General features: G+C 37.8%; 1 protein-coding gene across 3 annotated transcripts in view; it reads left to right on the forward strand.

The window, feature by feature from the left end:
- Positions 1-25,900, forward strand: part of Lama2 (laminin subunit alpha 2) — a 579,970-nt gene that overhangs the window by 185,232 nt on the left and 368,838 nt on the right. For all 3 annotated transcript variants that reach the window (XM_075946853.1, XM_075946864.1, XM_075946871.1), the window contains exon 4: positions 2,130-2,372. In XM_075946853.1, the coding sequence (XP_075802968.1) occupies positions 2,130-2,372 (243 nt within the window). The remainder of the gene's footprint in view (positions 1-2,129; positions 2,373-25,900) is intronic.

Consider the following 25,900-nt stretch of genomic DNA (forward strand, 5'->3'; position numbering starts at 1 on the left):
AAAGTAAATGGCTTTAACATGGTATGAATAGTTTTGTCTCAAATGTCTAAGCATGTCCAAATATTTATATGTACATTCATAGATATGTACGTATCTAAAATTACAGAAAGATAAACTTGGGGGCTATAGAGATTGTTAGGTGGTCAACACTCTTGTGTGCAATTGTGAGGAATAAGGTTTAAATCCCAAGTACCCACCTAAAACCTGCATGAGCATGGTAATCTAGTTATAATTCCAGCCCTCTGAAGGCAGATACAAGGAAATGTTAGGGCAAAATGGTCCACCAGATTAGCCATATTGGCAAGCTCTGGGTTCAGTGAGAGATTCTGCCTCAATGAATATGGTAGAGAATGGTCAAGGAAAATCCCCAGCATCAGTGTTGGGCCTGTGCGCGCGCGCACACACACACACACACACACACACACACACACACGAATATGCACACATACACGTGAGAAAAAAATAAAACTCATAAATAATCTCTCCAATATGGCATTCATGAGAGAAGAATGGCACAAGATCTTTCTGAACAGGTTAGACATCTTGGCTGCTTCTTATCTCATTCAGTTTAGTCTGTTGACCTCAAGGAAAAGAGAGCATTTAAAATATTGGACAATAGTGACTAACAGAAGGAATTCACATTCTAACCTGCCATTTCCCACACTTTGTCTAGCCAGCAAATACCAGCTCTAACAAATCATTTGAGGGATTGTGTGTTTTTCTCACTACCCATGGTTTGCCTACTTTTTAGGAAACATCTTACAGATACAGCTGTGACCTATATTACTCCTTCTATATCAAGTTTTTATATTTTAAGATTTCTTATCTAAGAGTATACCACAGGTACTATAATGAATTCATGGAACTCAAAAGCCAATACAGTTCTCTAGAACATTTCTTTTAGGATTCCCTCTATGACACAGAAGGATCTTTAATCACATTGCTGGAAAGACCTGTCATCCCCACTAGTGACCTCATCATCCAGTGACCTTAAAGCTGTCAAAATCCCTATATGGTATAGGACTTAACAGTCTAGAAATTATTATATTGTTTTATTGTTTCTTTTCTTGGACTATCATTTCCATTCTAGAGAGGTGGCATTTTATCTAGGTTGTATCTATATTTCTGTCTATGATAGTACACAAAACTGTCACTTTATAATATCTGAACATTATTCTTTGAGACATTCTTGCTGCCCTGCAAACACACATTATCACAAACATTTAGCTCTTTCTCTACACCCCCCCCCCCGTCATTAAATTGTATACAGATTTGAAAAGGTTACTGCTTCCCCTGACTTCTGCCCCTGGGTTTACTCTGCCAAATATTAGCAGTGGTGCCTCTTCCTTCCCTGATTTTTAGATATTTACTTCTCATAAAGAAAAAGCACAGAACCACCCTCCATTTATTATGTTATAGTTTTAATCACTTGTTCACATGTCACTGGGATTTCTGCTCCATATTTTCTATGTGGGGATGCAGAGAAATCCACATTTATTGGTTATCTACTTTCAAGTACTTTTTCTGAGACTTTATGTACATTATCCCATTTAATCCAGTGGTGTTTGGGGAATGTGCTTAATTCTTGATGTTAATTCATAGAAAAGGAAACTACAGGCAGGAAGAAATAATCTTCCTAGGTTTGCACAAATGCTGGGCCGACAATTTGAGCACAGGAATATGTCCCTGAAGTGCAATGCTGTGTTTGATGTCAAACAGTCTACAGTTTTTTGAGGATTAGGTGGATTTAAATAAACTTGTTTTTATTTTTAGTATATATTTTCTTGCCTCTAATATGAAGTGAGGAAATTGGAATGGAGTAAGTTTCTAGTGTTAATGCTGTAAGAGAACTTTAAAAACTAGGTGAAACAGTATTAATGGGTTGTTAGAGAATTTAAGTCTAGTCTTAACTCATTGCCTTCAAAGTCATGAATGTTAAAATGAAATAGCTTGTCTCAGCAAGAAGGTATTAAATATGAGCATGCAATACTAAAATCACTTCTGCAGAGCACAATTGAGTTATAAAACAAAATCTGAGATGAACTCTTGGATAGTGGCCCTCTTTCTATTTGGCACAACTAAGAGAGAGCATTTTGGAACTCAGCTGTGCCGTTGTCACTCATCCTCAGGTGTTCCAGATTGCCTATGTGATCGTGAAAGCAGCCAACTCCCCTCGGCCTGGAAACTGGATTTTGGAACGTTCCCTGGATGACGTGGAGTACAAACCCTGGCAGTATCATGCAGTGACGGACACCGAGTGCCTGACCCTCTACAATATCTATCCCCGCACTGGGCCACCATCCTATGCAAAAGATGATGAGGTCATCTGCACTTCGTTTTATTCCAAGATCCATCCTCTAGAAAATGGAGAGGTAAGATGGAGAAGCTGCGCTGAAGCACATTGAATATGGTACAATAGCCCTCATCAGAGACATGTGCATAACAGCCGTTAATGTCGGAAAGGTTTTAAATGGGATTTAGCAAAAGTAGATTTAAACGTGTTATTAAATCAAGAAGAAAACCCAAGGTGATTAGAATGCTAATCACCTTCCTGTGTCTCTTCTCTCCAATAAAGATCAGAGATGAGGAAATGGGTTTTAGTTAGGAAGCCAGAGATTAATTTTACATCTGAGGAGATATTCCACAGAATGGCAATTGTTAGTGACTAGGGAAAGACTGAAGACCCAAAGAAATTCCACAGTATATACACACAGTCTGAGGTTAGAGACAAAAGAGGGGAATTGTAAAAAGAAATCAAACAAACCAAAACAAAACATAATCCATATAAAAAGAAATTATGTCATGTTTTATATGAATTTCTGCTGTCACCATGGAGAGCTGCAGTATGATGTTATTGCTATAGTGAAGCCTTCCTGAAAGTTTCTGTGCAGGTGCTTCGGCTCTCAATTATATGCAAGCATTCATAATTCAGGAGTGTTCAGTTGCCCTGTAGTGTGTTTCCCTTTTTCTTTTCAGTTTTGAAGATAATATTTTGGATTTTATTCATTAGATTTAAGCCATATATTTAAGTTATGACTTGCGTTATGCTACTTGTGTGTTCTTGGTCCAATTGCTTAAGTTCCCTGTGCCTCAGTTCCACCTCCTATAAATTAGGGACACTAGAAATAGTTAAACGTTAGCTGGTGAGCACAATCAAGTGAGTTGTTGTAACCATAGCTTTTTTTAATCATACCTTACATATGCTTAGAATACTTTCATTAGCCCGGCTTGAACAAAGTCCATTTGACAACTGAGAGTTGAGAAGCTCATGCAATTTGATGGCACCCTATTGAAAGTAAAGTCAGTGTGGATATGCGACAGTGGGAGACAGAGATGAGTGATTTGTAGACGTGGAATGGGAGAGCACAATGCCCAACAAGCAAGCATGCTGCAGAGTACTCATTGAGTACTTACTATTTCTTGGTGTGATAAGGATCTGGTGCAGAGCTGTAGCTAAGGCTATTGGACTTCACAGAAAGGAATTGTCCTTCAAATTGCTAGCCTGGAGAAGATCCAAATTGAAATTGTATTTCTGTTGAACGCATATTTCAGCATCACAAAGTCCTAAAGAAAACAATGTTATGTGGAATGCAGTCTGTACCCTATCCGCTACCCTCTCCCCAGTCCAGTATCTGAGGACCATGTCATCTTCTGCAAATACATCTAGAAAAGCCACATTCCTATTCCATTATCCCCACCATAGTCAATCTGGATCGCCTCTAAATGCTTTTGGGGATGAAGTTCGGGTTTTCAAATGTCTGCCAGACTCCTTTTCGGCAACTTAATCCTACATATTCTATCTCAAACTTCATGCCCCAAAACAACATCTGTGATGGAAAAACCCATTCCAAATGGTGTTCCCATCAAATATCTCAATAGAAGTCAAATGCACTAAGTCAAACAGCTGTTCAACCTTTGTGCCCAGATATAGCTAATTCAAGGACAGTTCATTTTAGAGAGAGGGAAGTGTGGCATGCAGAAAAATATATGCATGTGAGATGAATTTTATTATTCCCCTTTTCTCTTCCAGTTTTTACCTAGGAGTAACAATTGCCTAATTCTTTACCTTTTAAGATATGCTCTAATTCAAATGTTGGTTGAGCAATATAAAGTATACCTAGATAGCTATGTAATGTATAGTTATGTGAGTAGCTCCTCCTTACAGGTTATAGATAGTTTTCTAACATTTAGATGACTTCAACCTTCCACTCCTTTGTTTTCTTTCTTTTCTAGTTATTTGGGGGTGGTTATAGACACATTTCCATTTAAATATATGACATACTTTGAATATATCTCTCACAATCTCACTACCACTGGCTATTAACCTCACATTTTCTCATCAGTTTCCTCCAACTAGACAGCTATATATATATTAGGTATAATGCGATTTATCTCTGAAATCTAGGATCTACAGATCATACTCCTTTGTTTCTTTAACTGGTTGCCATCTTTATAGATGAGAAAACATCCACTAAAAGCATAGAGGACCCTTTCCCTACAAGGACAATGGAAGGGACAAAATCTTTGTCCTTCTCCTGAGGTCCTAAGGACAAACCAAAGAACAGTTCCATCAAAGCTTACCCTGGGGGAACCAATGAGTTTATAGGACTTGAAGACCATGGATGAGAACTTTCTTGCAGAAGCATGGGAAAAGACTCTGTAGCAGCCATGCTGGAAAGTCTCACTCAACATGCAGGATGGTTTTCCTATAGCTGCATAGACCAAGCCCCCTTTCAATTAACATCCCCATTCCATATATTCTATCGTAGCACATCCTTTGGACACCAAGGCCACATACAGTTAATATAGAATTACATACAAAGAGCCAAGAGGAGTAGCCAGGATCTCAAGTGAAGGTTTACTGCCCCCCCCCATAGTACCTCCTTCAAGGACAATGGCAGTAGTCAAGAAATCTAGGATGATAGTGGCTTGTAAATAGACACAACTGGTCTAATGAAGATGACAGCTGTTTGGCTGAAAGGCCATTCCTCCACACCACTACTCACTGAATAAGACTAAGCAAAGGTAATCCAGATTTTCCTGTTATGCTCTTCCTCAAATCTCTTTGACTCTTACAGGAACAAAGCTGAAGTAAGCAACAGAGACTTTCAAATACTCCCAACAGAATGATAGGATTTAAGAATAAGACAAGCCAGATGGTGGTACATGCCCTTTAATCCCAGCACTCAGGAGGCAGAGGCAGGTGGATCTCTGTGAGTTCAAGGCCCTCCTGGTTTACAGAACAAGTTCCAGGACAGGCTCCAAAGCAACACAGAGAAACCCTGTCTTGGAAAGGGTTAAATAAATTAAATACCAGCTTCTCCTAGACTTTTTCTTCATTTTATGGAGTTCACCTTGTGTAGCATGCGACTTTCAAAAAGATTAAGAGAAGCAGACATAATTCTGTGACTGCTTCCGCATGTATTGCTCCTTTCGGGCTTTCCTCTCCAATTCCAATAAAAAACAAAAGAACACATATTTGTCACTTTGTGCCTTACATTTCTGTCTCTCACTTGAGAAGTCTTTAACCTTTGTCCATTTCCTCTTTTGTGTATTTCTATAAATAGTATGATATACTTTTAATGTATTAAATTGTGCTCAGAGCTGGGTATAAATTATTGAAAGTGTTAACAGACTTTGTTTACAGTAATTTTCAATTTCTAGAATTTCTCTGGTTCATTTCCAAATAGAAGTTTAGAGTTTCTATGTTTCTCCTGGAATTTTATGTTTATTAAACATTTAATTTAGGGAGCTAGAGAGATGGGTCAGTGGTTAAGAGAACACAGTGTTCTTGAAGAGGAGCTGAGTTCAACTCTCAGCACCTGGGTCAGACTCACAGCTGTGTGTAAGTCCAACTTCAGGCGATCTGATGCCCTCTGGCTTCTATTGAAACCCACACTGACATGTACATAAACACACACATATTTAAAAATAAATAGAATATTAATTTAATAGCATAATTTGTGTTGAACTTATCAATATCGTGTCTTTATTTCCTAGAGTACAACGTTATACTTATTTGAAAATTTTGTCTAACAACACGATGCCTGGCCTTTGGGGATGTATTTTGTTGCCCAATTACTGTCTGGTTCATTTAATGTTGTCTATATCCACGCATACCTCATTACTTTGCAGAACAAAATTGTATTTGAAAAGTGTTTATGGAAATAATTGAAGGCCTGGGCTATCATCTTCCTGTGAGTGTTTTCTGATGCCTCTACCCACCCCACATAGCAATCTGGATGCTCTTTTAACAGTTTACAGATTTAAATTCCTGGGACACTGAGATGAATAAAGCCTTGGCAGAACCTGGTGACAGCTGCCCTAATTTTAGTTGCCCTCACTCCTGGGCATCCTGTCTTTGGTGTTCAAGCCAACAGACATGGAATCTACTAAGTCTCGAGCCCTTCAAACTTCAGGATCCAACTTTTACTCTCTTAAGCAGGGCCACCAAAGCATTTCTCAGACTTCTCAGCTGTGTCTTTAGGACAGGAACATGCCCACAGGACTGAACTCATCACAATGTACCGGCACATCTCTAGACATTATTTTTCATCCTCTCGGTAGTGCTCAAATGGTTTTAAACAGACGTCCTTGTGTATTTTATGTCATTTGGTTGGTTGGTGCCATTGGAAATGTTTGTCTTGGTTATTTAACCCACCAGAAAGAGAATCAAAATCATATACAAATTTTTTAATTTTGGAATTGTGTTAAATTTACATAATTATAAGATACAAAGAATCATGACATAGTTTTCCATGATGCTGCTATAAGTAATGTCTTACATAATGCATTTGTCAAAGCAAAACAGTCAAACTTCAGTAGTACAGCATTATGAACCAAAGTCCTGACTTTATCCAGATATTTGCTAATTTCTCCATTACTGTCTGTTTTTCTCTTTTGGGATTCAAATCAGGGCATAACATTGCATCCAGATTTGAATTCTCCTTCATAACATCTGATCTGTAATACTTCTAAGAGATATTTTCAGAACCGTTGAAAGGGTATTTCATAGACTGTTATTCCGTTAGGAACTGCCTGATGTCTTATAATTAAATTGACCTGCTAGGTTTGAGGAAAGAATTCCATGGAAGAAGCAGCTGTCACTTGTACCTTATATTTAATTTCATGTACATCTTCTCTTTATTCATTCATAAGGTTATGTTTTTAGATAACTTTTCATTTGGAACAATAGTGTCTATATGTTCACCACAATCTCAAATATGTGTTTTTGACTAAGCATAGAATGATCACTTTTATTCAGAACTTCATAATATCCTTTAAGTATAAAATGAAGTCATAATTAAGAAAAAAGATAATATTAAAGTTTATCAATGAAAAAAGACATGATGAAATAAACATATCTTAATTATAATACACCTATACAATACTTTCCTTAGGTTTAAGATAGAGTATGAATAAGATATCGTTTTCTCATAACCAATGTCCAAGCCAATGATGTAGGTTATATTATTACTTGTTTGGAGACATTTGGAGACATGCCAAACCCTCAAGACATTCTAAAACATCATTTCAGGAAGATAATACACAATTGTCAGGTTAAAAGATATCTAGGTTAATTCACCAGGAATCTAATAAAGGCCAGACCTAGGGTCTGACCTCCGTGCCCAGGATTTGGTACTGCCTTTGTTCAAGCCATCAATCCTGACTTCTAGCTTTTCTGTGACCTTTATCGTCTTGGCTGCATCATGCCTGCCTGTTTATTTGGACTTTTTTTGCTCTGGCACCTGACTTATTACTTTCGCTGGTTTTTCTCAGCACACTCTACATGGTTTTCAAGAGATCAAGAAATGTTTACCATGTGGCTTTCCTGTGAGAGAACCTCAGGGTTGCACTAAGTTCCCAAGATAACAAGGTTCAACTACTAGCAAGAAAGAGATTAACTCTGCATGCTGGGCTTGAATCCCAAGGGAGCAGCGAAGCTCACTGTGAGCTGTGATAATGCTGGTGCACCAAGTATTAGGGCCTGGCATAGGAGGGAGATGGAGGACCACAGGGGGATAACCTGTGTGTTGTTACTCAGGCTGAAAACCACGGGAGGCATTGAAAAAAATGTCTTTAGAGTTTAATTTTAGAAAAGTCATTTTGTATCATCAGTGCTGAGAGGACTCAGCAGGAATTTGCTTTCCTCTGGTCAGAAAGAATGATCTGGAATTTAGTAATAGGCATTGCAGGGTATGAAACAGCAGACCACAGGGAGTCTCCATTAGTTTGTGAGTCCAGCCACAGGAGAGAGCTCTAATGGGCACCCATATGCAGACATGCCTCCCCACTGAGATGCAAAGACTCCCTCTACCGTTCTACAGAGAGGACTGTAACTGTGGGAAAGCAGTTGCTCGAGAAACCACTGAGAACTGTCTACATGGACGGCCACTTGGAGACACCACTGAGAAGTTGGATTCACTTGTAAATCTTATAAACCACTTCCTAACGATTATTTTTGAGGGGTTAGAGTCTTGTACATTAAGTGCATATGAGAAGGACTTGGGAAGCATGTTTTAAACATGTGCTCCTAGTGCCTCTGATTCTGAAGTCTCTACTACCTTGCTGTTCAGACAACTCCAGCTTCCGCAGTCCCTGAATAAGAACACCATAAAGGGTTACTTAAGGAAAGAACATTGGTAATTTGTAACTGAAGGAAGACAACAGCAGATAGTTCTCAGGAAATCTAATAAGAGGTAGTGACCAGAGTCTTTGGGTGGTTTAGAGCTAGGTAAATAACTATACTGGGTTATTGATCATTGAATAGGGGGAGGAGAGAAGAATTGTATTAACAGTGTTGAGGAGAATGCTCTGTATAGATGGAAAATCTTTAGAGATCCAGAAGTCAAAATTGTAATCAGTGTTTTTTACGTATAAGCAATGTTTCCTGTCCTGCGGCTGGATTATTACTCTTAATTTATTTACATAGTAACTGAATATTCATGGTTTCCATGGTGATTTTGCCTCAACTTTCTCATACCCAAATCTTTAAGTATTGACAAATGATTTTCTTTCCTTATTACTACAAGCCTTCCCACCACACAGGAGTACAACTTAATGGGACTTAGATTCCTTTTGAGTTTGCTTTTGAAATGTGGCAGTCTCACATAAAAATCCCTGGAGGCACCATCATTAATTCTTGAAGACATTCTTTTGGAAAACCATATTTATAGTTTTGATATTATTTTGATTTCTTATGTGACAGAATTTTATATAGTAAGACAGAATATTTTTCATTTTCTTTTCATCACCCAATATTATGCTGATCCTTAGAATTGAAAATTACTAGAGAAAGAAGACACAAATCCATCAAAGTAAAAATGTTTCAGAAATTCTCCTTTGATGTAATATTGTCATGGATGTAGTATGATTTCATGTGTGAGCTTCTATGGAAATGAGGAATTATCCCTTTTAAGTGATTCTTGGAATTGTTCCCTTGGGAAGAAGCAGGGAGACATTATCAATTCCTTCCTGTTGAAAACTAAGATTAAAGAAAATAATTATTTAAAATTTTCATATATCTCTCCCTGTACATAATTGTCACAATGACCAACTTTGGTTAGTCAACAGCCTATAGCATGGAATGGCCACCTGGCCCTGAAGATTATGAAACCATCTAGGAAACGTTTCCTCTGAAACTGTAATACAGAGAGCCCTTGAAATAATTTGTTTATAAAGCATTACACACATAAATAATATAAATAATTTATGTAAGATATTTTTATTCATTGTGCTTCAGAATACCCTTTCTAATAAAGACAAAATTAGGGAGATTGCATTCTTCCTTTTTCATTTTAGTCCTTACACCTTTCCTTTATGTACACACATTAATAATAGTGTACATAGTAAGCAGCAAGTGCTTTTTAAATTCATATAGTATCTTCACAAATAAAGGTAATCAGAGGAACCCATTGACAAGGGTTGATTCTTGGGAAGATAACACTAATATACAAGAGAGTAGTTATGGAGTTGAATGTATCAGCACCTGCTGAAAAGTACAAACCTGTTGCAACCTGTGAGAAAGTAAGGAACTGTGGGAGGAGGCACACTGATGTTGAATGCTCTCACTTCATGTGACTGACATAGCTCTGTCAGCAAGTAACAATGGGACTTGTAGGGACAAGTTGACAGCCAATATGTGTCTAGCATATTCTTATGGCCAGAGTGAAGGTCCTAATAGTTTATAGCAATGATTACATATAACCCTATAACATGACAGATGATCCATGGTTACTGTAGCCTATCCCCATCTTAGAAAGACTGTGCTGGATGGAGAGCAGGGAGCATCCAGAAGAAGGACCAGGTAGTACTGCTTTGTGGAGAGACTGTGTGGGGCTGTAAAACCATACTGAAGACATAAGTGAAGCAAGCAATGTTGTCTAAATAGAGAATGAACCATGGATCTCTGCATCTGCTTCCATAAGCTACTATGGTGACAATTAAGGTAGTCAATCTGATTACAGGGAAAGGACAGTTAAGGCTCCCTCTCCACTATTGCTTAGATTCTTAGCTGGGGCAGAGGGAAATGGGATTGGTATATAAAATAAAAATGATTGTTTCAAAAAATAAAATAAAGAAAAAAAGAATAAACTATAATGAAGAGAAGAGAGGAGAGGAGAGGAGAGGAGAGGAGAGGAGAGGAGAGGAGAGGAGAGGAGAGGAGAGGAGAAGAGAAGAGAAGAGAAGAGAAGAGAAGAGAAGAGAAGAGAAGAGAAGAGAAAAGAAGAGAAGAGAGGAGAAGAGAAGAGGGTCATAAGTGCTCTTGTGAGGTTAGCACAAAGCCAGAGAGATAATAATAGCTCTAGTACTTATAGCAGTTGACTTTTATGAGAGATGTTATCCGATGAGTGTATAAATAGATATTCACGTATAGCAGGCTCATGAATTGTGCTTATATGTGAGGGAACCAGTATCATCTTTATACTACCAGTGGATGTGGGAAACCACGAGTAGAACGGATCCCCTATGTATGTGATTTTTTTATTATAAGCACATCTTTATAATAAAGTGTAATGTATGAATAGGCAGGGTAAGAGCAACAACCCTCAACAATAAAATAGAGCAATTATAACAGCATGCTGTATTACAATCACTAACATCATGATTTTTGTGTCTTGGGTCATTATTGATTTACAGTAAGGACACATTGAATATAAGCTCAGTGGACACAACCACACTGACTTTCAAAGAGATGTTTCCTTAGTGACTATGGGGCAAGAACACACACAGTGTGATACCAGGATGGAACAGGGTTGTATGAAGTCTTATCATGCCAATGGTGACTAACATCAACACACAATTTGAAATTTATGAATTGCTTCTAAGATTTTTGATGTAAAGTTTCTGGACTATTGTTTCAATTACCCATGAAAAGCAAAATATGGATAAATGAATCTACTTTCTTTACAACTGAGAAGAAAGTGACATTGAGAAGGTGACTAACTTTTCCAGGGTTCATAGCAACCACATATATTTTGGATCTGATTTGATTATATGAATTTTCCTGTGTGTTGAGTTTTCTGAAATACGTGCTGGGAGTCCCAACCCTCTGACAGCCCCTTTTTTTGTATGTGACCATGTTTAGGTCTGACTTTCACTGCAGTGCATTTTTGATTCTGAGTTCTCATTCATCATGTAGTATTTAAAATCGCTTTAAATTGCTGAGCAAACAAGCCATTGATGGAATGACAGGTTTTTGTTGGAGGAGGCCACTTGTTTCATTCCCAGCTACTCAGCCCTGAAATAATCAAACAGAAACTATATTATTTAAAACACTGCTTAACCCATTAGCTCTAGCTTTTTACTGGCTAACTCTTACAAATTAATTCAACCCATTTATAGTAATCTGTGTATTGCTACATGGCTGTGACTTACCAGCTAAAGTTCTGGGGTCTATCTCTGGCGGGGCTACATGGCTTCTTCTTGACTTTGCCCTCTTCCTCTTAGCATTCAGTTTAGTTTTCCCCGCCTATCTATATTCTGCCCTATCAACAGGTCTAAGATAGTTTCTTTATTTACCAATGGTATTCACAGAATATGGAGGGGAATCCCACATCAGGTCTTATATGGTTTGGTGGGCCTCATCAGTTCTATTTAACATTACCAAAAAAGTCTGATAGGCTTCCAGTTAAAATGTGAACCCCAAAAAAACAAACAAAGAAAGTTAGTAGATGAATTAGCATCTTTATCATCAGGACTATTAGCAGTAACCCTTTCGGTGGATTTGCTTTGTGGGTTTTAAAGTACTTAGTCATATATTTTCCTGTGGAGCCTCATCAAAGCATTGGAAACATTTGAAGCTCATATTTTAGTATTTTCACTTTAAAGCTAGAGGCTAAGGAAGGTGTTTGAGGTCATGCAGTGACTTAAGTTCAACATTAATATCCTGTTCAGATCTTCTGATAGTGAATTCCATAAACAAAACCCCCAGGTCCAATCAGCCATTTTCTAAATGTGTTTGTCTATTGGTTCCAAGGGCTTGTGTAACACTGTATGGATAGTTAAGTGCCAGCCAACTGCGTCTGTTGGGGAAATCAGAGGGTGTGTCCATGTCCATTAATCAGTCTCACACAGGAAAGATAATGCAGTATTATCTTTCTTGCCAAAGCATTGTTGAAAATACACAAAGGAACTTGAAGCTATTAAAATAAGCTCTGCTCCATAGGGAAACTGTTTCGACACTGAGGCTGTTATCAAAAGTCCTTGAGACAAATAACCCAGGATCAGAATGGTTATGATTACACTTTATAAGCTAGCATAGAAAGATACCAGGAGCTACTACAGCAGGCCCCCTACTGAGAGCTGAACTGGTGCAGAAAGAAAATCCTGCTGCAGAGCATTCTGGCCTGAGGACCTGTATCATTTTTGCACCCTACCAGACTAACTGCAACCAAATATTTTTACTGAAAATATATGAACTAATAGCTTTGCTGAATTCTGCTACCTGGGGAGTATACAAGACACAGAGTTTACATTCCCCTGATGGGAAGCAAAAGTCCCGAGAGTTGTTTTTTGAAAAAGAATGACAAACCTGGTAAGATAGCGACTTAGGGAATCACATTTTCCTCCTGCAAATCTGCTCTTAAGCTTCGTTTGGCAGGAATTAATTATTTTCCTATTCTACTGATAAGTGCTTCTAAACCCAGCCCCATTGTTAGGTTCAGTCACATGAAATTGCCAATATTCGACTATTTTTAGCCAACAAAATGCAGTTTCATATGATTTAAACTACTGTATGCAAAGGCCTGAATAGGCATATGTGTAGAAATTTAAACTATCCTAAATATAGCCTAATTGTAGGCAGTGTTTTCACTGACATTATCGAAAGGATATCAAATTCTCTGCTGAAACAATAATTTGTAATAACCTACTACAGATACTTTATGACAGTCTTTTTATGGCTAAATTAGTGATATGGTAATAATAAGCTCAAGAAAGTTATATCAGATGTGTTTTTTTATTTTATGGGGAGGGCAGAGGAGGACAGACAATGGCATTTCCATAGGCTTAATCCGCTTCTTTCAGATGTTGTGGATAGCTGATGGATGTTGGCTCAATACCGGCTACAGGCAATGAGTTTAGGCTCTTGTTTAGACTTATGTACTGGAACGTGTGAATCTGCACATCCACACTTCCAGAATGTTGCAGTTCCCTTATATGTAACACGATCACACGCATAGACATTCAAATACTAGGAATGACAGCTGCCATCTTTGAATCAGCATTTCATCTACTTTTAAAACCTGATAGCCCTTACAGCGACAATCCACTATTCTCAAGACATATTACCTTATTGTAAGATTATTGGTGAAAACTCTCAGATACTGTCAAGAAAAGTGTCTTTGCTTTTTGGAAAAGAAAAATCATAGCAGTGGTTTAATTTTGCTGTCTTTCTTATCACCATATTATTTCTGTGGATGAAAAGCCTCTTGCTTTTCATTCCTACAATTTGTTATGTTGTACTCAGTTATCTCATAGCAAGATAAAGTTTCATGTTGAATTAGCTGTGGGAGAGCAGCTTACATTTTTATCACTTCGAAGCAAATGTTTTACTCAAAAGATAGGACACCAAAAATGTGGCTTGAATACAGCTTTAGTTCATCCAAAAGCGTCTCGCCATTGTAAAATTAATCACGAGTTTATATAGCGTGAGTAGGAGTTGGTACTTTTATTTTTCCATTTAGCAAATACTGAGAAGCATCCGTAGGACAAACACTGTCTTGGGTACAGAGATTAAAGTGTGTTATATTTAGAATCTTAATATAAGACATGAGATGCAGCAGAGAAAACATCTCAGAGTTTGGGAGATGGTGGCAAAGATATTTCAGGTACTGAAAGACGTAAGAGAGAAATACAGGGAGGAAGGGAGGGAGGGCCCGAGACAGGGAGAGAGAGGTATGAATGAATGAATGAATGAATGAATGAATGGGAATGGCAGGGACCTGTTTGGGAAACTGAGTGGTTGAGTGATGGGGGTGGTCTGTGTCCTTAAGAATTGCTTTGACTCACCATGATTATTTCAGCTTCTGAATCACTGGATAAATGATTAAAGTTGCTCTCTGTACTGATCTATAAAACAACCCAAGAGTGAGAAAACTCCGGTTTTCAACTTACTCTTAGAGAAAAATAATAGAAGAAAAAAAGCCACCCACTTTGCTGAAACATATACAGATTTGGGGAGAAATTCTTCCTCATGCAATGGTCCCAGTTAAGTTATTGCTGAAATAGAAGTGGGAATGGTTATGAGTGCAAGGGATAAAGCATTGTCTCTTGCTTTGCCTTTATTTTCATGGGGTGCCCACAAAATGTGGGATGTGCTCTTCATGGTGAAGAACTTCATCACTAGAAGGCCAATGCTTTAGAACCCTCTCTTTCCCTTGGTGATTTGATAATCCTTACCATTAATTGATAGCCTTTTAATAATTTCTCGAACAAGCTTATTTGACTCATAAGTTACTGTCAGAGATAAGCTCATACAGTTGTTTGAAAAGGGGCATAGTCTCCTTCCCAGAGTTCCATGCTAAGAAAGTCATATGTATTTCTCTTAATGGTGGGTACATAAAAGGGTTAGAGAAGCAACGAACCCAGATATGGAGAGAAAGGTCATCAACAGAGCACCTAGATTTGTGTTCACATGTATACTGTAGTACCTGGAGCTGTGAGGTTCTCTAGGTACTAATTCCATTCACCAAGCTAAACTACTGGGGCCCAGCTTTTTATGTGGGCCACTTAAATCCAATAACAGCATGGATGGTGATGTTGCAGTCAATCACAGCATAAGCCATGATTGATTAATAAGAACATAGGAGATCTGAAAAAATTCTTAATACCTCGTGACATTGTGGATGACATAACATCCTCACATAACACTTTAGTCATGCCTGTGGTATTGCTGCTGTGAGTAGACCTACTATGCTGCCAATTGCACAAATACAAAATGCATTCTATGATAAAACACAATGTACTCAGTGTTAATAATAGGTGACCACTTCTGTTTGCGCGTTTGTCAAGCTGATCAGCATTACCTTAAGGTCTACTCTTTCTAGTTATTAAATTATAGAGTTAATTGATCAAAAATATCATGTATTTGTGCTTTCTGTTTCCCCCACTATTTTCTGTTTGATTGTATCATTGAATCTGAACAAATATGTTGTTTCATTCCTCACACACACACTCCACCCACAGACAACCTCATATACAAAGATACCATCTCTACGTATACAAACAGTACACAGCATAAATATAGAGTGGCTATCTAATAGTGGGTAATAGAGTAAATACTTGTGAGTTATTACTATGGGTAATTTATATTATATTAGTATAGTTGATACAAGTTCAAATTATATATTTTTTTTGTTTACGTTATTTGTATACCTATGAGAAGTTATTCTGTCAGATTGTATATATGCATGTTTTTACCTCTGTTTAGGACATTTTGTATATTTATATAACTTTTAGGATATACTTTCATTTTGCATTATCTATTACTCTTACCTCTGATCAAGATACTTATAGATTGTTTACATTTTGAGGTCATTGTCCTCCTTTGTTGCAATTTGTTTACAGATTATTTAATATCCTGACATGAAGTTTTAGTTTTTAAGTTATATAGATATTAAATGCTATAGGTCAATAGTTCCTATGCTAGGCCTTAGCCAAAGTTAGTTGCTGCAACGTTGCAAAATGAGACATTGAGTGATTGCTCAGGTAGCTAATTGTCTCCGTCATATATTGAGTGATTGCTCAGGTAGCTAATTGTCTCCGTCATATATTGCTCACTTTGGAAGCTCCTTGATTGTACTTCCTGCCTGCTCAAGTAATATTATCGCCCTTCTTAGACCTTTGATGGGGTTGAAGATTAGATAGTAGTAGTTACTGTATTCTTATGATCTAGCCAAGCCATTTCTTATACAAGACCTAAACTCCATTGGATAGAATGTTTATTAAAACATTTAGCGTATGTTCCTTGATTAGTAATGTTTATGCTGGTTGTATTTCTAATTATACGTGATACCAGCCCACTTGGGTGTGGTCTCTGATACTCTAAAGGGAGTTGTAAAATGTGAGCCCTCTCTTGCTTCCAGCTACACTTCTGGCTGCTAGACTTTGTTCCTGTTTGCACAGGGGACTGTTATCTAAGACAGAGATCCATGAGTTTTCCCCTTAAATAAATAACCCTTTATTATTCATATTTGTGAACTGGTATGGATTGTTTTGTGATTTCCATCATCAGATAGCCCATGCAGATTTGTGGCAGTCAGGGCTATAATGGTCATACAGTTGTGACATCATCTACAAATGCAGTTCTTTATGCATGTCTCCATGTTAAGTAAAAATGATTGCAAAGTCAAACAACAATAATAAGAATTCTTCTGTGCTAATAGAAAGAGGATCTACTGTGGACAGAGAAATTTAAATTAATACAAAACCAAACAGAAAACATTACCTGCAACAACATGAAATTTTCCTGTGCTTATTCCTGACAGAATCCCTGCTAAGTTTGACAAGGCCCTCTGGTATCTTTGAGAGACCACCTAGGAGGAGCTAGGAATGTCAGCTACCCTTGGATGTCCTCCAGCTAAAGAACACATGCAGACATAGGAGAAAGATGGTTCCAGACATTTTATTCCTATCCTAACACTGATGGTTCCTGTCCTTTTTAAAAATAGCATGAACAATTTTCAGCCAGTTGATATTTCTATCAGCAAAAGAAACAAAAACTGAATGAGAAGCAGGAAGTCAGAACTCCCCATTTACCAACGTTTGTTTTGACACAGAGGAAACAACATCTCCAGGTCCTTTAAAACCCAAAAACTGCAAGTGTATCAAATCATGATTAATAGGATATTTGTATTTCCTAAATCAAAGGACTTGTATGTAATAAGGTAGATGTAAACTAGGGTTGAATGGATATAAATTAAGAGCATGAGGAATAATAAGTATGACATATGCCAAACCAAACAACACACAGATATTCTGGTCTGGAAGAAATATTGTGAGTTATTTTAAAAATCAAGGCCTGTATAACTCTGTCCAAAGCTCACAGCTGCGAAAGGGGAAGTAAACAAGTCCTATGGGAAGGCTGCATGGTCAAGGACAGCGGAAGACTCACAACTAAATGAACTTCTTGGATCCCATTGGTATCTTTATAACTCATACAATTCCCCAAGGCTGAACTATGAAAGAGCATTTGTGGGGGATAGGAATACGAGTCATTTTTGCTTGTTTGTTCATTTGGCTTTAAATCAGATACCACATTAACTTTATGCATTTGCTTTATAAGCCTATCCCTATAGTCTCCATGCAGCCGTTGTCTTTCAGGGGGCCGACAGGTGTTTGGTAGTCGTCTCTGTTTAGGAGTCACTGCTGGCAGCTGTTGAGTTCCATGACCAAGGGAACCATGGTGCACTCCTGCATTCACTGTTTCTTTCTTCAGGTTACATGTTACAGAAAGTCATGTGTAAGGTCTCCTGTGAAGACCACCATCTTTGCATGGGAGTAGAAGGTGGTATCTGATTTATGAATTAGACATTCATGACCAGTAAACCAGCTAGCCTTCAAGTTTCCATTAAATTGATGACGGAAAGAGAACATTAGACTGCTGAAATATCTGTGTATGTGCTCCACGTACCTGCTAAAGCTCTACCACAAACCCAGTGACAAAGTGCTGAACTTTCCTTCTGAATACAAATCTAGGCATCACATAAGAGTCAGGCACACATAATTTGCATGACAATTTTTTATATCCCTCATGTACCTCAGAGATTCCCCAATTAATTCAGGAAAAAAAACAAACACACTGCAGTAAATGTGCTACAGTGGATCCCAGAATATTATCCTGGGAATGACATTATTTTTTCCACCTAGGAAATACTTAATGTGGCAATATTATCATGGCCTTTAGAAGAGATCTGTCCACATGCATGCACTAGATATAACAATCATTTTTCTGCAACTGAATGCTTGCTCCCCTATCCAAACTGCTATCTCCCCTTTTGTTTGTCTTTTGAAATTGTTTCTCTGTTTGGTTTTCTTTTGTCACTGGCCTTCTGGATGATCATTTTGTAACATCTGGATAGTTTCACATGAACATCTGGAATGGAATTTTTTGAACTGTCTGTCGCATGCAGACTACTTCTTGAAGAAGTGTATTTTCCCAGCTGTTGTCAAGGCATGCATGGCTAAGCGACTGTACAGCCTATAGAATATAGGATGCACAAACTATGTTTTATCGGAAGCCCCATGAGTCTCTTTTCCTTCCCGTTGTCTTTTGCCCTGGAATAAATGGTTAAGATATGAACAACAGGAACGAGTAGGAACAGTCACAAGTGGTGTCCATGAGCTAGCAGACTTTGAAATCAGGCAGGTTTGGTTGCTGGGTCTGGCAGATAGTAATTCTGTAACCTTGAGCAATTTTCTAAAGGTCAGTGTCCTTCCTTCAAGATTTGAAGTATGACTAAAAGTCTACCAGGCTAGTTGTATTAAATGAGATGATTTAAACAATATATCTGGCTCAAAGTACAGATTCAACAAATAGCATCTGTTGTATTTATCAGAGTGTGCTACAGAACACAACTTAAGATTTCTTCTTTTCCTGATCTCCAGTGGATTTTATGCATGTCATTTGTAGTTTGGTATTTGCATAAGGTTTTTAAGAGTACTTTTTTGTGATTTTCAATTGAATCTTCTCTGCTGAAATATTGCTCTTTATGTGGGAGAAAAGGAAGGAATTCAACTGTTTTTGTTTGTTATAAGGAACTTGGATGATTCCCAAGCTTCTTCAGTTTAGAATAGGAGGTGTCTTCACAGTGGAGAGTGTGTCTGGGCATTATGTCCCACCCTCAGTCAAGGGAGGTGCTGTAGATAGCTGGTGGGAAAAAGAAGGCAATTTTCCTCAAGAGTTTAACCCTACAGTCAAACTCTGATGGAAGGGCCACACACACATTCAAGAATATATGCCTTTGCAATTGGGCTTAAAAGTAAAAACAGGGCATGAAGTTATGTGGGTAGTAAACAGAGCGTGTCAGGGAATTGGGAAAAGGGGAGTGAACATGAGCAATTATATAGATTGTACAAAATTCCGACATAACTAATTTGTAAAAATCTCTCAACTAAAAAACAAGAAGCCTCATTGTTGATTTTCAGACTGCAAGGTGATTTCCCCTCCCACTCCCAGATCATGAGTTAGCATAGTTTAGGAAAATCATCTTTATTTTGTTTTTGTGACAGGGTTTCTCTCTATAACAGCTCTAAGGAAAATGACCTTAATTTCAAAAATTTCCTACATGTATTCAAAATAGAATGATTTTCTTCAATGAATTTGTTTATTCTCATACTTTCTGTACTAGTTGGAAAGAAAATGGACTCCAAAGGGGGTGACATTACTAGGAGGTGTGGCCTTGTTAGAGGAAGTGTGTCACTTTGGAGGTTGGCTTTGAAAGCTTTCTTCTCAAGCTTAACTTAATCTGACAGTCAGTTGACTTCCTGCTGACTTCTGGTGAAGACACAGCACTCTCAGCTCCAGTGCTGTGTCTGCCTGAACACCGTCATGCTCCCTGTCATGAAACCTCTAAACTCTAAGGAAGCCACCCCAATTAAATGTCATGGCCATGCTGTCTCTTCGCAGCAATTAAAACCTAAGCTACTCCCCTTTAACACAACTCAGCATCTGAGCATGCTTTGGGTTCCATTCTCCTGATGCTTACAAGAATCTGTTCTCAAGTCAGGTGGGCAAGCTAATAAAGAAGGGCAAAATCAATAAGTTTGTTAGAGTAAAAACATAGACCTCCATATACCTCGACTTAGTAAAAACATGGAGTGACATAAAGCAAAATGCAACATTGATGCAACCAAAGAGTAAAAACATAACTAAAATATTCAAAATGCAGATTGCCTGTTCATCTAGGGTGAATTGGCTATTTCAGTGGAACCATGAATATAGAATTTTAGCGAAAAAAGGAAAAATGTTAAGTTATATTATTTCCTTATGTGATAAAACAGTGTGAGAGTATATGTGTGTATGTGTGTGTGTGGGGGGGGGGAGGAAGGGAGAGAGAGATAGAAAAAATCCAAACTTTTAAGACAAAACACTTTTAAGTATTTTCCTGGCAACGCATTCTCCAAACAAATTTCAAATTTCAATGAAGTACTTTTGTGAAGACTTCAAGAAGCTAAAAGTACAAGGTTGTCAACACAGTGAGAAAGAAGAAAAAAAAACCTAAGCCTTCATTTCTACCACAAATAAGAAGAAGATATAAACACAGTTGTCATCCATTAGTAGTCCATATGTCTCTAAAGAACTTGATAATGAGTGAGTTTCATTCTCTGACATACTATAATACTTTTACCTTAAAGAGCCCTGAAGATGGTGGGGGAGAATGTGCATTTTTTTTGTTACAATTGTATAGGCAAATTGTAATGGTAGCACTACCTGACATGAGCTGAACACTAACCCTCTTCTCTAGGGTAGTCTTCAGTGTGAGTGCATAGAGGATGCACTTACTCAAACGGACAGCAGGCTGACTACCACACACAAACATAATCTAAGACTCCTTATCATTAGAACCTTGTGATGCAAGCAGACGTTGATCTCTTGCCAGTGTTCCCTTGAACAATAATAGCTAATATCTTTTGCTTGTCACATTCTATGGTCTATTTTAAAGGTTGAGGAACCATATCCCATATAGTGGACACTATTATTATTTCCCATTTATGAGTATGGAAATAGATTAGAACAATCAACTTGCCAAAGATTATGTGCCTTACTTATGATAAGCTGAGGTATGAACCCAGGCTGATGTAATAAATGTTGTCCTTAGTCACAATCCTGAGAATGCCCTCAAATTGTCTATGAATTTGCATAAGCCCATAGATACCAGAAGGTAGACACTATAGACTCATTTGGGTAAGAAGGCATGAGCAGGGGACATAACACAAACAATAATCAACTGAATGCTAATTATATGTAGCTGATGAAGCCAGGAAAGAACATTAATGTGACTCTCTGCCAAGTGTCTTGAAATTAATGGAATACCATCATAGTTTCTAGAATATGATTAAGAGAATTTAAAACAGTATAAAATGGCAGAGTGAGCAAGTAGTATGATTCTTAGCATCAGGGTAAAATGAATGCTCATCTTTTGAAGGTGATTGTGGACCAACAAGAACATGATTCAAAATTTGATTTCTATTTATCTTTTGGAAGAGGGGGAATGGGGAGCATGCCCATAGCAGAGTGTACATGTGGAAATTAGAGGACAACTTATAGGATTGGTGTCCATCTTCTAGCATGTGGGTCCTGGGTATGGAACCCAGGTCTTCAGGATTGGTGGCAAGCACCTTTACTTACTGAGTCATCTCCTATTTTAATTCCCAACTTTAGTTCTTAGGATCTGCAATTCTAATTATTAGGTTTTCGGGAGCCTTGGGAAGATTTATGAATGCTATATTTTATCTATAATTTGACTTAAGATTCCCTGTCTCTGGAGCTGTTACCTTGCCGTGATTGCAAATGTACTTACACATACACACTCACAGTCATATCAGAGGATTATCAGTGTATTCTGAGGCAATCTCAAAGAGCAAACTGTTCATAAAAGTGCCCTAGGTAGATGACATAACCACCCGTTATTGTGGAAATGCTCCCAAATAATTTTACATCAGAGAAAAGGACAGTGTCTAATGGGTCAATTTCATGCCATCTAAAGTTGTAATTTCAACTGTCATAACCCCTTGCCTGGACTGGACTGTAATATACACAAAGGATATGTAGAGTCCTTATCTCACCAAAAAAAATTTGAAGATGTGAAAAAATACCCTCTGAAAGCAAGAAGTGTGTGTGATCATTTTTAGCTGGTTCCCTATAGTGTGCTAGAGAGTGAAGCTAGCTCTCGAGAGGAATTGTTGGGCTGTCATCGCTCCTCATAGCAGAATGGGGACTAGAGTGAAGATCCCCCAAGGGAACAAGAAGAAATGGTATAGCGCATAGTTCAACATGGAAGCAAGACTTTAAAAATATAATTACAAAATCAATAATGTTGCTATAAGACAGCTGCATTTGGAGGGGCCAGTTTGAGCAGTGCTTGAGTCCTCCCCTTCTGCAAGTTTATTCCACTGTTCGCAGCAGTGAACATTTTGGTGTGTTTTCTTCTCCCATTGTCTATGAATGACGAGTTCATAAAAACAATAACCCTTCATATATGAAATCATGTTCCTTATTCTTTTTATATAAATGCAGTTATTCTCTACATTGTATTATGATAGGGTTATCTCATTTATGATCTTATGTACATTTCCCCTATTTTGTTACTTGGAGATTTAGTTTTTGCTTTCCTTATTTTCAGTGCTTGATAGTGAACCCAGGGCTCTTCACATTGTCATCACATTACTATTGAGCTGTATCCTTCCTTCATGTTGAAACAAAACCTCCTCTAGTCTAGGATGGCCTCAAACTTGCTGTGCAGCAAGGCTTACTTTGAACTCACGATTGTCCTGTCTCTACCCTCTTGATTTCTGGGATTACAGGTGTGTGCCACCACACCCTGCTGTATTTTCAAACATAAATGTTACATCCTTTTGCAATACTGGCATCATATGATATATTTCCCCATATTCCTATGATGGTACTTCATGTCATTTCTAGCTTTTCGTGATTATAACCGATGCTGGAATGGACATCTTACATACATACATCTTTGTTTTCCCATGAATATTTCAGTAAATATGTCTGATCAAAGAATTTTATTCTGGGTGAACACTGACACATAATAAAGTGAGAAGCAGTAATTAAATGTGCTTAGGAATATAGAAGTTTTTATTATTTAATTTGTAGAAATTGTCCTTCATACATGTTCTAACTACATTTGTACTATCAATTCAAAAAACCTTACAGTATATTTTCCAGTATCCATCCACCAAAGTGTCAGAAAGTGAAGTTTTATTTATGACCAGAAATTGTCAACACTATAAAGGAAATACATCAAAAACTTTTTGAAGTTTCTAAATCACAATTCAAGATATTCAACCTGAGACATTCAGTCCCTAACCTCCCAAAAAAGTCAAAAATAAAAGTGGTTCAAATATTTAAATTCCCTTTGTATTAAAATCACCAGTAATAAGTTAAGTTGGAAAATGGAGGTTATAATTTTTGGGCTTTTGGAAACAGTGATAATCCGTAATGTAAACATATGTGTCATTTTTAATGTATATTATCTCTAAAAATATGCAAGCCAAGATAGAATGAGATCAAACAAAAGAACTTTGTTCCACTGGCATGGGGTTGCTCCTAAAAGCTGTGGTTAGTCATAAAGCTGACACATTTGCCATCAAACAAAATTTTGAATTTGTAGAGTTCTTCTGAGGATAAGAGAGCAGAAATGTATAGTTATCTTATGAATTAGAAAAAAAGAGTGGGTCAGAGATAGGTTTACACAAGTAAAGGAAGGTGGAACCGCTCTAAGATCTCTCCTAAAGGACAATAATTAGCTCAGCCTAAACATCTGGAATCTGGGTGTGATCTCCTGGCCTGAGAAGCCAGCCCTTTCTCTTTCATGATGTAGTGTTGTTTCTTGTCCTGCTTGGTTGAAAGTCTCATTCATCCTCTCTCATGCAATCACGCTATGACTCTTCAGTATGTCTGTTTACAGAGGGTTGTAAAATCTTCCAGGACATTAGTCACCTCAGATCTGGACTATATTCTGTTATTGTCTTTGAGGCAAAAGAAACTGGGAAATGTTGGACGATTGCTGTGGAAAGTCTAAAAGCATCCAATGTGTCTTCTTGAAACTCCTTTGTTGCCTTTAATTGAATGGAAAAGATATTTTTAACCCACTTAAAACAGTGTGCCAGTGTGCCCTTAGCTAGTTTTGCAAGGCTGCTTTGTAGATGCTGTAATGATTAACAGTATCTGAAGTTAAATTTTCCAGAGCCCTGTGGTGTGGCCATAGTGGGTGGGAGTGTGTATTAGCCTAAAGGCCCTGCTGAGAAGACAGAGACCTCCCTCCCAATTGTCCCTCACTGATGGTGGGCTTGGGATGTATTTCTAGAAATAATTATTTACAGAGCACTTGAAACAACAAATGAATCACCCTCATCATTGTACTTGCTCTCTTTTGAGATGTCTGTCTGCTCAGCTTTCTAAAATTGGAAGATTTTAAAGTTCAACAAAAAACACATTTTCAAAGAATTTTTTTGAGGACACCAACGTCTTTGGTAATTATACTTTCAGTTTTTATGCCCTCTGGTATTGTTTGCCGCTACCAGTATATTTTGGTTTGACCTGGATACTTTAATTTAGCATGGGTTATTCTTACTCTACGTATAATTTTCATTATATACATGTATATATGTTTACTTATGTATATATACACACAGACATATATATGCATACATATACATACATACATATACACACATATGTAGTTTACATCCAGGTGCAGTTTCCCCTCCATCCGCTCCTCCTGGTCCCTCCTTCTATCCCGTCCAGGAGGAGCCACTCCTCCTGGGTTTCTGTTTAGGAGAGGGCAGGTCTTCCATGAGTATCAACAAAACATGGCATAACAAGTTGCAGTAAGAGTAAGGACTTCACCCAATTGGTGAACCCTCTCTGATGACAATCGGGCTAGGCACAAATCTAATCATAGGAGATGACCAGTTCAGGTTCCATATCCAGTATTGCTAGGAGTCATAGCTGAGGTCACCCTTGTAGCATCCATTCAGCCAGGTTTTTACCTGAGCCCCAAAAGCCCCCCTTCCAGTAGTCTCTTTCGGTATGCTCCCCTCCCCCACCCAACCTATTGTTTATGTTCCCATTCCCACATGCCCTCAGTGGATCAAAGACCTCAACACCAATTCAGATACATAGAACTTGATACAAGGGAAAGTGGTAAATAATCTCTAGTGAATTGATACAAAATACAATTTGTAAATTGAACACTAATAACATAGAAACTAAGAATGACAATTAATAAAAGGGACCTTATAAATTTGACAAGGTTCTGTAAGGGTAAAGGGCACTATCAATAGGACAAAATGGCAGCCTACAGAGTGGGAAAAGATCTTCAATCCCACATCCAACAGAGGACTGAGTTCCAAAATACATAAAAAAGAAAAACTCAAGAAACTAGATATCAGCTTGTTTAATTTCCAGTACTAACATAACTAGTCATTGTATCTCCATACTTTTAGTCGGGTGCCTTTTACCACAAAGATCTCAAAATTTCACACATGCAACCTCACCGTGACTTCTGACATCAAGAATAAAGTAGAAAGCAGCAGGAGAAATTAGCAGAATTGGACACTGTGCGATTTGGAAAAAAAAAATCATTTTGTTAACAAAGTTCTAGATTGCACTTTCTCAGTCCATTTCAAGTGAGGTGTGTGTGTGTGTGTGTGTGTGTGT

Source organism: Microtus pennsylvanicus, chromosome 1 (assembly GCF_037038515.1).
Source record: "Microtus pennsylvanicus isolate mMicPen1 chromosome 1, mMicPen1.hap1, whole genome shotgun sequence".
Lineage (NCBI taxonomy): Eukaryota > Metazoa > Chordata > Mammalia > Rodentia > Cricetidae > Microtus > Microtus pennsylvanicus.